This window comes from Xenopus laevis, chromosome 9_10S, assembly GCF_017654675.1.
Source record: "Xenopus laevis strain J_2021 chromosome 9_10S, Xenopus_laevis_v10.1, whole genome shotgun sequence".
Taxonomy (NCBI): Eukaryota; Metazoa; Chordata; class Amphibia; order Anura; family Pipidae; genus Xenopus; species Xenopus laevis.
In genome coordinates this window covers 88,809,858-88,825,890 of record NC_054388.1, presented here as the reverse complement: position 1 = coordinate 88,825,890, position 16,033 = coordinate 88,809,858, and the positions used below count along the sequence as shown (strand labels likewise).

The following is a 16,033-nucleotide window of genomic DNA, read 5'->3' as shown; positions in this document are numbered from 1 at the left end:
TCATTACATATTATGCAGGGGTCCTATTCTATTTATGTAATGGTAGAGATAATTAATCAATGTAAGCTGGGTTTCCAAATCCCGCTTTTGAATTCCTCTTTCATCTCATGAAAGTGAGAAGTCTCATTCCTAGGACTCCCTAAAGTCCTTTAACAGAGGCCTGTTTATTACCCAAACCAAAACCTTTCATTTCAGGTCTTAAAAAAGAAATTAAAGAATTGGAAGAAAAAAATCACTCAAACTGAAATTTCTACAGGAATCTAAGACTTTATGTCACTCAATGCCAAATGCCCTCTAGCTTGCTGTGTGCTTTGAGACCACTAGGCGCAACATCCAAGGGGTTGGTGAGCAACATGTTGCTCACGAGCTACTGGTTGGGGATCACTGCCTTAGCATGTGACACATTAAAGGGCATCTAAAGTCTAAAAGAGAATAAGGATAGAAATTCTGTATTTTGTATACTAAATATAAACATGAACTTACTGCACCACAAGCCTAATCAAACAAATGATTTATGCTTTCAAATTTGGCTACAGGGGGTCACCATCTTGTAACTTTGTTAAACATCTTTGCAAGACTAAGACTGTGCACATGCTCAGTGTGGTCTGGGCTGCTTAGGGATCGTCATAAACAAAGCTGCTTGAGTTCTGCATGGCTGGGAAGTAAGGCGGGGGCTCCCCCTGCTGTTCATAAGTATGATTGTTTCCCTGCTCAGCAGTTAGGGACCATCTGACAATTCCTATCCACCGCAGTAAATGAAGGGAGAATTTCACAGCATACAGTCAGGTTTCTTATAAAAACGGTAGACATTTTTTAATTAAAGTATATTGGAGATAGGTTTCTTTTTCATTAAAGAAAGTAAAAATGGGATTTTATTTTTTTGCCTTTACATGCCCTTTAAGTGTAAACTCTTTTGGTGTATGTAGGTGCCACACACAGGAACCCTGAAAATAAAACCCTCCCTCCCTGAGGCAAATGTCAATTTCAGGGCTCATTCATCATATATGCATTCCCTGTACTTTGCACCTTGCAGTTTATCTAGCAAAATGAATGGAACCATAAATTTAGAGAATATAGAGAAACATACTCACTAGTACCTTTGTGAATAGCTATGGCCCCCAGCTCAGTCCTATTGGACCCCAAATGCTGGCCATGAACCTGTCCCAGGTACAACCCTATTTGCAATAATGGGCTGACTAGGGCAGATAGTTGGGTTACAATCCCGTACACAAGTGCACTAACACAGGGGTTAACATGTTCTTTACTGAACCTTTGCCAATACTTAGTGCAATCTTACTAAGAAAGAGGAAAAGAAAAGCTTAGTAAATGAAAATGACTACCCTTACAATATATCAAGAGAGCTGCGTTACTTTTAACAGTACTCAAAATAAGGTTCTGTGTTTTCGGCTTGTCTGGCAGGGAAGGAGTTAACGAGATGACTCCTATTGAAAAGCATAGCACTTACAGTGTCAGCATTGTCTCTTTTATAGCCTGCTTCTCTCTCTCTTATAAACAAGCAGCAGTATCTCCTTCCTACCTCCAACTCAGCTTTGAGAACAGCCTGCCCCTAACATAGATATACACGGTGCCCGTCTCCTTATTTGGCCAGATGGAGTCATATTTTTTTTTCCATTTCAGGAACAGGCATGGGAAGCCCCAAGCTATACAAGAACAATTTGGAGAGCTGGGAAACATCCATTTCCCACTAGGGAGAAGGATATCACCAAGCATCATTCCAGATGTTAACAAACTGCACTGTTCATCCCATTTATCACAGAGAATATAGATCAAGCAAAGGCACGCTTGCTTCCGTCGCTGTATGATAGGATCAATGGAATCATGTTAAAGACCAATTTGTTTTTTCTAAGACATGACCCCTGACTGTGAGCTGTATATGCTGTATCATTTAGTTTGTTTTGTACCCAGTAAGGTGTACAAATAAAGCATTTACTTTTATTATTCATTATTTCTTTCTTTTGTAAAATACATGAATATTTATGTAGTGTCTTATTCTGACTGTATATATGTTTTATTTTTATGAAATGGTTTTATGTGCACACTGGTGAATAATTTCAAGGTAACGTTCTACTGTGTGCGCAGTGCAATAGTTAGCCAGGTGCATCTGCAATACATTTTCCGAATAAGTGGAACTGTCTTTATTAACTTCCATCTAGTTATAGCCAAAAAATAAAGAGTATTTAAGGAGCTTCATAGAAACAAAACTGTCACCCTCCTCCCATGCATTTATTTAAGGGGAGGTTTTACAACAGAGATAGTAGAGCCAGTGGCTTCTAAGGTAGGAGAGGCAGTAGGCAGGGCAGTTCAGATTAAAGTACAAAGATCAATGAGAATGTTTCCCTTATAGACTTTTAATTCTCTATATTTTCTGCAATAACAAAGGGAGATCCATTGACACTGGAGCAAGGGGAGTTTTGCCCACAGTATAAAAGGGATCTTTGCTGGAAAGGACGTTCTGGATTTGTATTGATGCCAGTCACTTGCTCATTGGTGTGGGTCAACAAAGTGCTTCCTGACTTTTTTAAAGGAAGGTCATAAATTATTCTTATCAATTCAACAAAATATGCAAACATGTATCTAGGTACTCATATATTTGCCATCATATTAAACCCCCAAATGGAACTAGTCTGTGGTTTGTTTGCATTAATACATATGAGCAGGCCTGGTTTTGTGGCAAGTCCCCAAATGCCTGGGCTTAGGGGGGCATGCTGCCCAGTCACATTGTCAGGATCACGGAGTATGAGCAGCACTTCTAGTCCTGTACACAGCATCGGATTGGGGCAGCCTGCAGCCTCAGGGGACCCCACACCAATGCCCGGGCCGCCCATCCGCAAAGTCCTCTCTGACACCGGCACCCCCCATACACACATAATTTTTACGGCGTGTCAGTGCGACTGGGGTCAGGGAGGGAGGTAAGGAGAGGGAGTGCAGGGAAGGAGTCTGGGCCCAAAAGAGCCAGGGCCCACCGGGTTTTTTCCCTGTGTCCCGCCAGTCCAGTCCAACCCTGTCTGTACACGTAATGCCCAGTGCTCCTGCATATGCATGTGTGCGCTTGCAGGTGGGGGGCGTGCTCACAAGGGTGGACACAAGGACCCTGTGGCCTGGGGTGCACAAAGTGGAAATCTGGCCCTGCATATAAAAAGCATTTTCAAGAAATCAGGGCTGTCCAGCTAAAGGCCCACTGGCCAGTGACCCACTATGATAGTCTGCCAGAAAGCTCTCCTGATTTCTAAGTATGCCCTAATTTTTTGAATGCACACCCAGAATCACTGGTATTGTGGCTAGCAGCTATATTGAATAACTTGGATAACTTAGACAACATTTGCAATTAATGAAATTACCTATAGATCAACTGTTGTTATTCTATGATATATGGAATCTCTCTTTAGTCAGTAGACCTGGGTTTGATTCTTGGACAAGGTCAGCACAATAATACCAGAATTGATGTTACTCTACTAATGGCTTTGGCCCATACAGTAGTATAGTGTTGTGCCTGGGAATTCATGTGACGTTCAGATGGGAGAAATCGCCTGGCCCCTCCCACTGCAACATATGCTTATACCCATCCACATGCTAAGAATGGGCATTGGCAGATGAGACTGACTTACAGATAGACTGCACCACCCCAGGTACAATGCCTGCCAAGATGGTCAAGCAGAAAGGCCAAAATCAGGCAGATTAACTCTGTACATATATGGTCATCTTCACCTGTATGGGGAAGGGTCTCACTGTGCTAAAATAAAGATCATAATGGTAAATTAATATCATTAGAGAAATTAGTCAAAATCTCTGGGGCAGTGCTTACTGTAGGCTGGATGTCTGAATCACTCAACTTATTGGGCATTTACACTCTAGATACCTTATTAATAAGCTCCCAAATTTGTTACATGAATGTGTTACTGGAAATTTTCTTTTGAACATTGATTATATTGAGAATACAAAAAAATATAACACGATTTCTCAATTGTATCCCTGTATTCTATTATTGAATTGAAAGCTAATGGATCAGCAATCAGAAAGATTAACTGCTAGTACGGGTATGTGATCCTTTATCTGGAAACCCATTATCCAGAAAGTTTCGAATTACGGAAAGGCATAGACAGAGACTCCATTTTATCCAAATAATCCAAATTTTTAAAAAGTATTTCCTTTTTCTCTGTAATAATAAAAGAGTACCTTGTCCTTGATCGAAACTAAGATATAATTAATCCTTACTGGATCCAAAAACCAGCCTATTGGATGTATTTAATGATTTTCCAGTAGACTGAAGGTATGAAGATCCAAATTACAGAAAGATCCGTTATCCGGAAAACCCCAGGTCCTAAGCATTCTGGATAACAGTTCCTATACCTGTATTACAATTTAACAGTGGCCTGTTCATGCCTTGTGGGATTCTGGCACTTAAAGTATTAATATATAGTACAGAATCTGAAAAAAATTGGAAAGTCTATGTTGTTGAAGCTCCACCCTCTCCAAATCTTTCCCATTCCCCATCCCTCCCACTAAAGAGAAAGCTCACTCTATATAGAGAGGCTGCAGACTCCAGGGAAATTTGGACTGTCCCAGCTGTGAGCTGTACAGGTTCCAGACGTTGCCTTCAATTCATTCTCTGCTTTCCTGATTGGACATCTGTAAGTAGCAACTGCACCATTCAGTGAGATTTAATTACAGTATGCATGATCTGGGGCCCACATGCAAGCAACACATTTACTGATTTGTGCTCTTACCTACACACTGTCATAAAGTTGTTTCTATAATGAAATATTATTATGCAAAAACTTATACTGTGTGTGTGTGTGTGTGTGTTAAAACTCACCCATATGTAAGTAATTGTGTATTTTTTGTGAAAGATGAAAGTTTGCTGTGTTAGTTTAGATCTGTAAGGGATGGGACCCTGTTACCTTCCTTCGCAAAGGGGAATTTTTATAGCTATTATAGTTTCAGCTCGGTATGGCATTTTTTATTATGGTGTAAAGAATGGTGGTCCAGAGATGGTATTGGCCTTTTTCTTTATACACTGGAAGATCACCCAGCAATATTCCCTGACCCTTAAACTGAAGGGAGCCTGACCCACCTGTATTTCAGGGGCAGACAGTGTTTGATACAACTGTAGGCAGCTGTTCACATAAGGAGGCGAATGGAGCAATGTAGTTGGCAGTGTTTGCATCCAAAAAATATTGCAGAGAATATTAATGTTGCGTATTGTGTGTGTTTGCTCTGAATGAAATATGCATATGTGCATAAATGCAGGTGGTTGGGGAAGAAAGCTTAAAATATACAGAATTCATACACAATACAAAAGCTACGTAACCTTAATTTCGGCTTACTCTCTTTATTTAAAAAAAGACGCTGCTCCAAGGTTATCATTAATTGAATTACCTGTGTAGTTGACACATTAAATATCCTTCCTGATATATATCCATATGTGTATGCAGTAACTTGCATAAAGTTACTATACATATAAGAACAGTATATATAGAATTTATTGAATGTACCAACATATTATATAGAACAATGTCGTTTTCTCAATAATGGGTATGTAAATGCTGTTTCAAATGGAAGCCCTTGTGTATTTAGAACACAGAGTTGTCAGATGCAATTCACGAGCTTTGCACAGCATGGGCACTGGGTGTTTTATTGGAGGTTTGATGCACACATATTATTCCCTAAATGGTATTTGTTATGAATTAGTTATCGTGTATTGTAGATAACATGACCTTATATGGCTGCATGCATACACTTTAGCAGACGGCCAGTGCATGAAGCTGCCTTCCATCAGTGATAATATATGATTTGCTGCTATCTGGATTGTAACATTTCTCAAGTTCCCTTTACTGCCTTGGGCTTTCCAGCCTCTGCATAAGTTAGAGGCTGAGACTGATGCATCATTACAGGCTTATATTACCTATTTGCTCCCCGTGGGTTTGTAACTTGCGTTTCTCCAGCTGTTGCTAAACTACAATTCCCAGTATCCTCTGCTGGGCAATACACGAGGATGCAGACACCTGTATCAAATCCAGATAATCTTTTCTTGGCATTGTCAGTGATGAATGAAAGTTTCATAGTTTCCTTTAATCAACTGCAACACATTAAAAGTAAATAATGCCTAATTTCAGTCAGTAGTGTTTATCCTACATTATTGACATCTAATAGAGTCTTAGGGGCCTGTGTATTATGCTGTGTAAAATGAAATTCACTGGAAAATGGTGTTAAAAGCTGCGTAAAACAAATGGTGACCTTATCAAGGTGTGTACACTACAAAACAATTTTGTTAGCACCTGTTTTTCATTGAAGTACAGTAAGCAGGTGTAGGTCACATCATGGCTACATCCATCTGCATATCCCACAAAGTAATATTAGAATGCACCATCAAAGCTATAATCTTCTTTATTGAATTAAAGGAGAACTAAAGCTTAAAGGAAAACTACTGTATACCCCCCAAACAATGTAGGTCTCTATTAAAAGATAGTGAGTAAAACCGCTCATGTGTAAAACCCTGCTTCATGTAAATGAACCATTATCATAATAATATACTTTTTTAGTAGTATGTGCCATTGGGTAATCATAAATAGAAAATTGCCATTTTAAAAAATAAGGGCCACCCCTGAGATCGTACGATTCACTGTGCACACATACAAACCACATGTAAGGTCACATGAGCCAATTAACAGACAGAGTTCTGCCTTTTGCTTCCTCACTTCTTCCTGTTACAGTTAGTGTTGTAGTATTTCTGGTCAGGTGATCTCTGAGGCAGCACAGATAGAGTCACGAAATGGTGGTTCAAGGCAAGAGATGTAAAAGGGCAATATTTATGTAATATATATTCCAGTTTGGTAAGATTCTTTAATATGTCATTCAATTTGATATAAACTATCTGTTGCTTAAGTATTCATTTTGGGGGTATAGTTTTCCTTTAACTAAAGAAGTAGCTAGAAATGTTGTACCTTATGTTTTGGGCTTCTGTACCAGCCCAAGGCAACAACGGCCCTTTAGCAGTAAAGATCTGTGTCTCCAAAGATGCCCCAGTAGCTCCCCATCTTCTTTTCTGCTGATTTACTGCACATGCTCTGTGCTGCTGTCATTTACTGAGCTTAGGGACCCACTCACAATATACAGTACACATAGAATAGAAATGTCACAATATAAGGCTGATTAGTAATTAATACAGATAATTACTACATGGCAGCACATAAACCAGTGCAATTAGCATCATAATTTAAATCCTGTATCATCATCTTATATTAAAGGCCAACCTAATTTTCTGCTTTATAATATGTGACAACCCCTAAGATCAGCTTCTCAACAGCTGCTCAGAGCCCACTGAGCATGTGAGTGTCACAGACACTTTCCAAGATGGTGACCCCCTGTGACAAGTTTGAAGTCCTGGATCATTGCTGCTATTGACAAGCTGAAACTTTAGGCTGGTGCAATAAGTTCAGTATATAGACTATGGCATTTTTAGCCATATACATTTTTAGGGTTTAGTTGCCCTTTAAGGGTACTGACACCAGCAACATTTCAGACCAACCCAGTCTGTTTTCATTCAGCTTGAGCTTTTTTTTTTCAAGGCTTTAAAAGAAGATTATAGTTTTGATGGTGCAGTCTAATATTACTTCCGGCGGAAGTTGCTCAAAGAAAGATCACATAAAAAAATGATGCAATTTTTATGCCGTTTTTTACACAGCGATGCCTGGCAATGTGTGGCGAATTATTTCACTTTTTTTTTTACACCACATACTAAATCTGCCCCTTAGACTGTAAGATCCAGGGGTATTTTTTGTACAATATCTACTAACACTTGACAGTGTCCCTGTATGTATATAATTTTACAGCTAGAGCTGATTGTATGGACAGAATATTTCTTTCTAATGTTACTTAGCTGAGAAAGTAACTCTTTGATAATTATACCTCTAAAAATGCCAAAGAAATCACTGCAGAGCAGCAGATTGTCTCTCTGGTGATAGTGGCCAAGTTCCATTTTTAGTTCTTTATAACTACTCCCAAATGTCTTCTTGGGCCCCTCATTAGTTGCAAAAGGAAATTATTCCACTTGTGAGCAAACAAGTTACAGATTCAGAAAATCAAAAGGATGACTGGATCATTATCTCACATTGGGTACCTCTAGGCTAAAGTTTGGATCTCTGGAAAAGGGCTGTATACATTCTGCTTAAGTTGGCTAGTGACCTTTATGTACTCTTCCAGGGGATCAATTTGCACAATCAAATGTTCTAATACTTTTTGTGATTACATGCATTTTATAATGTATGTTCATAGTCATACACAAGAGGCAATAAGCATCACTGTCCAAGATGACTTCAACCATAGGAGATGCATTGTACATACATTCTGCCTAATATTTTCATTAAAAATAACTGTGGTCGATTAGTGAAATTGAAAGCACTTTAATTTTCCCACTTTGTTTGGTTCTTCAATGTGTGCGGTGAGTGGATAGAAAGAGAAGGTAATTTATTGAATTATCAGCCATATTTAAACCCTACAGTACAATGAACTACTTATCTGTAAACTTGAATCACAGGCTACAACTTATACAATGTTTATTATCACTATTTTACTCTGGATTACAGGGGGTGGCGTGTAGCAAGGATAAAAACAAAACAGATCTATAATTGTTTTATATTAAAATAATGTAAATATTGATATTTGTAATTTAAAAAAAAATTTCAATCCCCGTTTTATTTTGGTTATTCTACTCAAGGGCTCAGAATACGGCATGTGTCCCAATAACAGCGATATTAATCTCTTTGTGCAAGGGTAGACATTAAGGGGGTTATTTATTAAAGTATGATTTTTTCTGATTAGACTGTTACATTTTTTCATGGAAAAAAACCCTAAAATTTATCATGATGTATTAAACCCTGATGGTGTTAAAAGTTAGAATACAAAAGTACTGCAATTCAGACCTGCCGAGTTCATGTAGAAACGTATACGTATAGAGACGGATCCGCACACACTCAAGTTAATGCAGTTGGGGAGTATCCCCTTTTATTCAGCCAGCATAGAATGTTTGGTGGTTGAATAAAAGGGGATACTCCCCAACTGCATTAACTTGAGTGTGTGCGGATCCGTCTCTATACGTATACGTTGCTAAGAGACCCGGCCGGGTCAACGGAAGAACGCACCAACATTGCAGGACTGGTGAACTACAGGTGTGCGGTATGAAAATTATATTGAGTTCATGTAGAAGGCATTGGCAGATGTCCCTGATCTGCGCTGGGTTTCCAAAAAAGTTGTGGTATTCGGGTGTCAAATCCACAAAAAAGTCTCTGTATTCTGAGTTTTTTTCCCACACAAAATCTGTTTGGAGTAGTTTTCATAAAATTGTGAGAACTTTTTGGATTTTGCTAAATAACCTAATAAATAAGACTTTATTGAGACAAAATCTAATTTTTTTACAGGTGACCGTTAAGTCAAAATGTCGCAGGCAGCTTTGACCGAGGATGAAAAGTTTCTCTTCCTCGACAAGAATTTTGGGAACAACCCACTAGCCCAGGCTGACTGGACAGCCAAAAAGCTGGTCTGGATCCCTTCTGAGAAACATGGATTCGAAGCTGCCAGCATCAAAGAAGAAAAGGGGGATGAGGTTTTGGTGGAAATGCAAGACAATGGGAAGAAGGTGACATTGAGCAAAGATGACATCCAAAAGATGAACCCACCTAAATTTTCTAAAGTGGAAGACATGGCAGAGTTGACTTGTCTTAATGAAGCCTCTGTGCTGCACAACCTAAGGGAGAGATACTTCTCTGGCCTTATCTATGTAAGTCACTATTTTTTGCCTTCTTAGATGTTGCGCTCATGGGGAGATTATTTCAGATATACATACAGTTAGTTGATGCAGTTGTCAGTGTTGCATTTTACTAGTGTGAAAGTCGTACAATTTTAAAATGAAAAGCGTATAGGGCACAACTGGAAATATTCTGGTACCTCCAAACCATCAAAAAAGTTAAGTATAACTCCCCTTGCAAACAAAAGTGTGTGTGTTTATTAAGCTTTACATGACACCAACATCACACCAAATACAACATTTTGGAAGGTGTGTCCCCTCCACAGGTATAAAAACAAGGAAGGGACAGAGTTACACACCTCCTAAAGCTACTTAATAAACACATACTTTCGCTTGCAAGGGGAGTTATACTTCATTTTTTTTGCATGTTGTACATTTTGCAGTGTTCAAAATGTAAGCAAGCCACATCCTTGGGATGTACCGGAAGGAAATATGGCTACAGCTTGATAAGCAAGAGAGCTCAACTTGTTGTAGTCCAACTTGACTTCTATAGTGTCAAACAGAGATATTCATTGTACAAAAATGGGATGTTCATCATTCCTGGGATGCTTTGAGGTGTAGCCTAGTAATATCAGAAAGGCTATACGTCCTTAGAGTTAAATAGTTAAGAACAAATGAACACATCATTTTGCATGAATTATCTCACTTTATTTTTACCATAAATCAGTGGAGTGGACATTGCAGCTTACATTTTATTTTGACCAGCATTAGCTGACAGGGCTGACCTAGCAGCTTACATGATGAGGGTTTTTCCAAGCCTGACAGCTGCACAACAAAATAATAATTAAGAAACCACAAAATAAGAAGAGAAGACCAATTGCAAATTGTCTTAGAATACCATTGCTCCCATCAGTGATTGTCACACTTTTTCAGTTCAAGGCCCCCTTGAAGGTCCAACCTTTGGTCAAGGCCCCTTTTATCATATGAAATGGGTACAAATATGAGAAGATATTGGTGTGTCAGTTTGTTAGTCATAGTTCAAGAATGTCTAGGACCACAAATACATATTTGCCCCATTCCTCAAAGTAACTAACCTTTAGACTTGGCTTTTATGTGTATCTAGTAGAGACAATTCTCCAAAATTCTGACCTTAATCCAGACCACACTTCCCCAAAACTGTGCAAAGGCTCCGGATTTGTTTACTACTAAAAGTTCATTTAAGGGGTACTTTCCTGCAATGAAGTCAGACATTTATGTGGTTCACTATGAAAAGCAGGCAATGGTGTATGGTAAAGGATTTCAAAATTGCATAGAAAAAGCTGCCATCGTGTTATACAAAGGAAAACAAGTTTACTTTTTTACCTTTGTTTAATGAGTTTCCTTCTTCTGGCAAGGATATTCTAAAAGCTGTCAATGGATGTTTCAGTTTGCTATAGACAATTGACATTTGATGGGCCACAGGTTTGATATTCCTTGTGATGAGTGACACAAGTCTGATTGCTCATATGTATTGCTAAGGGTGTTAGCAAAGTGTATCATTGCTGATAGGAAATGTTAAAGTAAAAACATCATGGAGTCATGCATGTTACAAAGAGGCCAAATCATCGGTCACAGAAGGGAAGCTCCCTGGGGAGATAATCAATTATGGAGATGGAATGCATCCGCTTTACTCTGTGGATAAGTAGTCAGTGAGGTGTGGGATACAGATGATGGTATAGGAAGAGATCAGTCAAGTAAGGGAAGAATATCATTCTGCAAAAAGCAGCACAGCAGTAAATGGTATTTCAAAACGGAATGACAGTACTGGCCTCAGGGTTTGGGCAAATTTCAGCATATTCTTTTGTAATATGCCATAGGCATACTGCAAGTGAATTTAAAGACTAAGGGGCCGATTCACTAAGCTCGAGTGAAGGATTCGAATGAAAAATACTTCGAATTTCGAAGTATTTTTTGGGTACTTCGACCATCGAATTGGTTAAATTCGTTCGAATTCGATCGAAATCGAACGAAATCGAACGATTCGAAGTAAAAATCGTTCGACTATTCGACCATTCGATAGTCGAAGTACTTGCCCTTTAAAAAAAACTTCGACCCCCTACTTCGGCAGCTAAAAGCTACCGAAGTCAATGTTAGCCTATGGGGAAGGTCCCCATAGGCTTGCTAACCTTTTTTTGATCGAAGGATTTTCGTTCGATCGTTGGATTAAAATCCTTCGAATCGTTCGATTCGAAGGATTTAATCGCTCGATCGAAGGAATAATCCTTCGATCGTTCGATCGCAGGATTAGCGCTAAATCCTTCGACTTCGATATTCGAAGTCGAAGGATTTCAATTCGAGGGTCGAATTTCGAAGGATTTTTAACTTCGAAATTCGACCCTTAGTGAATCTGCCCCTAAGCGATGGGTAACAATTCCCTGTCATACACTAATGCTAGGTTTGGAGAAATGCATTTCAGAATTTCACAGTTCTCAGATCAGATCCCCTTATTTGCAAGCTTGCAATGGATAACAATTCCCTATTATACACTAATGCTAAGTTTGTAGAAAAAAAATCACATTACAATAACCATGTAAGTTGTGTGTGTGATTTAGTTCTTTGACTTCCAGTTAACGCACTTGTTATAATTAATGGCAGAAACATGAAAAAATACATATTTTGAGAATCAAATTTCCAATAGACACAAGTTATGTGACAGTAGCAAATGCCCAATTTGTTTTTTGCACATTAAAGTCTTAATTTCAATAGAAATACAAGTGTAATTGTCTCATTTTAGCACATCAGTCATAACTGTGTCAGGCCCAACGCCACCTTGCAACTGTTTTATGCTGGAATTATGGGTAAAACACTGCAATTGCTGGTAAAAAACAAGTGAAATTGCACTTTGCATACTATACACTGTGCTCTATATCTCTCTTAAGTGTGAATAAAGGTTTGCAGTCTAAAATAAAATCCTTGGACTGATGCATTGATGAAGTGAAATTTCTGTCGCAAGACCACAGCACCTCCACAGTACAATGAGCACACTTGCTGGTGTAGCGCTGACCAAGAAGATACAGAGAATATCACATTGCTTTAAAAAATGGCTTTATTTAAGCACAGATCGTGGTTCAAAACAGCAGTGGGAACCACAATGCATGTTTAAATAAAGCAATTTTTCAATGATGTTGATGTTCTCCATATGTTCTTGGTCAGTGCTACACCAGCAAGTGCGCTCATTGTGCTTGAAATTTCTTCTGAGTTCCCTATTACTTCTGGACCCACTGCATGAACATGATTAAATACTCACTAATGCAATCCAAAAACCCTTCTCTTCAATTCTGCATTGGGTTTGTTAATCAAACGCATTTCAAATTTCTCAGGACAGACCCCATATTTGCAAGCTAGGTGCAGCCAATAATGGTCAATATTTTATTCCTTTTAATTCAGTTTCTTCATTGTTACTTGCTAGAACAAATACAGTGTCTATACAGGGGTTGTTCATCTTTGAATTAACTTTCAGTATGATGTAAGGAGTGATGTTCTGAGACAGTTTGCATTTGGTTTTCATTTTTTGTGTTTTTTGAGTTGTTCGTTTTTTATTCAGCAGTTTTCCATTTTGCAATTTCAGCAATCTGGATGCAACCATGCATTGATTTGCAAAAGAGACTAGAATATGAATAGGAGAGGGCTTGAGTCATAAAGTAATAAAAAGTAGCAATAAGAATACATTTGTAGCCTGTTACATGGGGCCAGTGATCCCCATTTGAAAGCTAGAAAGATTTAGAAGCAGAAGGCAAATTAAAAAAAACTATTACAAATAAATAATGAATACAAATGTGGCCATTCTATAACATAATAAAAATTAACTTAAAAGTGAACCACCCTTTAACATTTCCAAAACCACCTATTGGAGTAGATTTTCAACAGATTTTTGTTGATGCCAACATTCATATCTATTTCAATTTATAGTTTTGGTTAACATACTGTAGCTATTTGTTCCTTTACTTTGTTGTTAGGAACCAGTTCTACTGTTGTGTCAGTAGTCTGGTCAGCAAGTTTTCATGGTGAAGCTCTTACACTATGGGCCACACCATTTTTTTAGGAAATGATAATGAATAAAAAGATGTCCAGAAATCAGAAAAAGACATCATTTTTTCCCATTAGGAAAATATTTGATGTACAGCTGTCACATAAGCACATAAACATGATTTGTACTCAAAAATCAATGCATTTGTATTTAATTGGTATATACTGTACTTGGGGACAAATTCCCTTACCCACGAAAATTCGCCAGCGACGGAGTTGCAGCCATTGCAACACTTTGCCAGGTGTAAATTCGTGCAAAGTTGCATCCAGGGCGCCGAACGCTGGTGAATTTTCACTAGCGTTACTTCAGCAATCAAAGCAAAGATACACTAGCGTTGCCTAATTTGCATATGGTGGGAAATTATAAAGTTGAATGGACGTATATGTTGCAGCAAAAACATTACATTACACAAGTCCAGGGAACTTCAATAAAGAAAATAGAGTTGTTATAATGCCCTACACATGAGCCCACTGTATAGTTTATGTTCCATATGTTAGAAAATGGTGGGGGGAACCCGGTTACCCAAAACATTTTTGACAGACTTTTGCCCTTTAGGGAATCTGCCCCATGGAGTGGATTATAACAAAATCCTAATGTCCTAGAAAATGTTAATTTGAAAGCCTAGTACATGAAAATGCATTGGAACACCCCATATATATGTGCCTATGTCAACCTAATTGTACCAGGTCACTTAAACATACCTATTTTTTTGCAGACATATTCTGGTCTTTTCTGTGTTGTGGTCAACCCGTACAAACCTCTCCCAATTTACTCTGAGAAAATCATTGATATGTACAAAGGAAAGAAAAGGCATGAAATGCCACCTCATATCTATGCAATTGCAGACACAGCCTACAGGAGTATGTTACAAGGTAAGAAATTGCTCTTTTTTGTAGGTGTACGAACTCTTTTGGTGCCATGTCCTTCAAGGAAACAGATTCCTTGTCCCCGAGAATGCAAATGTATTGCCTTATCTTCTGAAAGCATTTGCAGCACAAAAGCAGACAAGTGACAAAACATTCTGCAAAAGGAACTTCTAATTATTTTCTTCTGCCTGCTTACGTGTCATTCGAGCAGTGGTACATTTACTGTATTTATGTAGCTCAACCCCAGGGACATACATGAAGTTTCCTGGACTGTTCGGGGTTTTTTAGGAGTTTAATAACAGCTAGTATTGCGGGGGTACATCTCTAAACTAAGCTGAAAACATCTTTCCTTTAAACAATGCCATCTGGTTTCTTCCATGGAAAAACATCTCTCTATATATTATGATAAGGAATCCATTCTGGACCTCTAGTCCTTTTCCCAGCGTTTTTGGGACGTTGCTCTCCCAAATGTAAAATCCAAGCTCAAAGGAACAGGCTGCGTTCTGCTTCCTGATCACTTTTGCCTTATTTGGACGGGGAAAGAAGTAAAAAATAATGAATATACTTCTGGCATCATTTGGCAGGGCTTTTGCAAAATGCAGTTTTTTTTATTGGGCTATCGTTCATTAAGCTGTCTATCACTTAATTAAAATGTCAAGGGTTTGTCATAGTTTAGGTACTTGTAATAAAGTTTATTAGAGGAGAAGATTTTCCAAATTCTGTTTCACGACATGAGTGCAATGAGTACAGAGGAAGATTTTTATGCACGCCCCAGTTATCTTGAATATGTTTAACCCCTTCTGTGCAGGCATTAGTAAAGAGCAATACTGTGCCATTTCGGCGAAAAAAAAAATTCACCAAATGCATTGAAGTCAATGTTGCTTCAAAATAATTTTGATGCGCAACAGTTTAGATGCGAGTGACAATTTTTACATGCACAACTATTTTGTCCAAATGCATTAAAGTCAAGACAATTTTCTGCGCACAACTATTCTGACGTGTGACAATTTTTTCTGTTGTGCCAGCTTTTTTGCTAGTGAATTTTCGCCGCTGAATTTATTCACTGGCGGTGAAACAAGGAAATTTGCCGTAAATTCGTCCATCATTAGCAGGCATCAATCTAAACCTCTTTTTATTTCCAAGTGGCCTATGCATAACTATAGGCAGATTTTCTAAAAAAAAAAACCTATGTTTAGACCTCTTGTTTGCCTGTTGTACTAAAAGAGATCATGGACATCCACTCTAAACAGTGTTCCAAGTGGGTTTTGGTTATCGATCCATAGATTGGGTATAAAGAGAATCACTACTTTAGTACAGGTATGGGATCCGGAAACCCGTTTT

General features: G+C 38.4%; 1 protein-coding gene across 3 annotated transcripts in view; it reads left to right on the top strand.

The window, feature by feature from the left end:
- Nucleotides 1-4,559: 4,559 nt before the first annotated feature.
- myh11.S (myosin heavy chain 11 S homeolog) overlaps nt 4,560-16,033 on the top strand; it is a 60,666-nt gene continuing 49,192 nt past the window's right edge. For all 3 annotated transcript variants that reach the window (XM_018239109.2, XM_041579282.1, XM_041579283.1), the window contains exons 1-3: nt 4,560-4,649; nt 9,435-9,793; nt 14,542-14,698. In XM_018239109.2, coding sequence (XP_018094598.1) covers nt 9,452-9,793; nt 14,542-14,698 — 499 coding nt within the window. In that variant the 5' untranslated portion in view covers nt 4,560-4,649; nt 9,435-9,451. The remainder of the gene's footprint in view (nt 4,650-9,434; nt 9,794-14,541; nt 14,699-16,033) is intronic.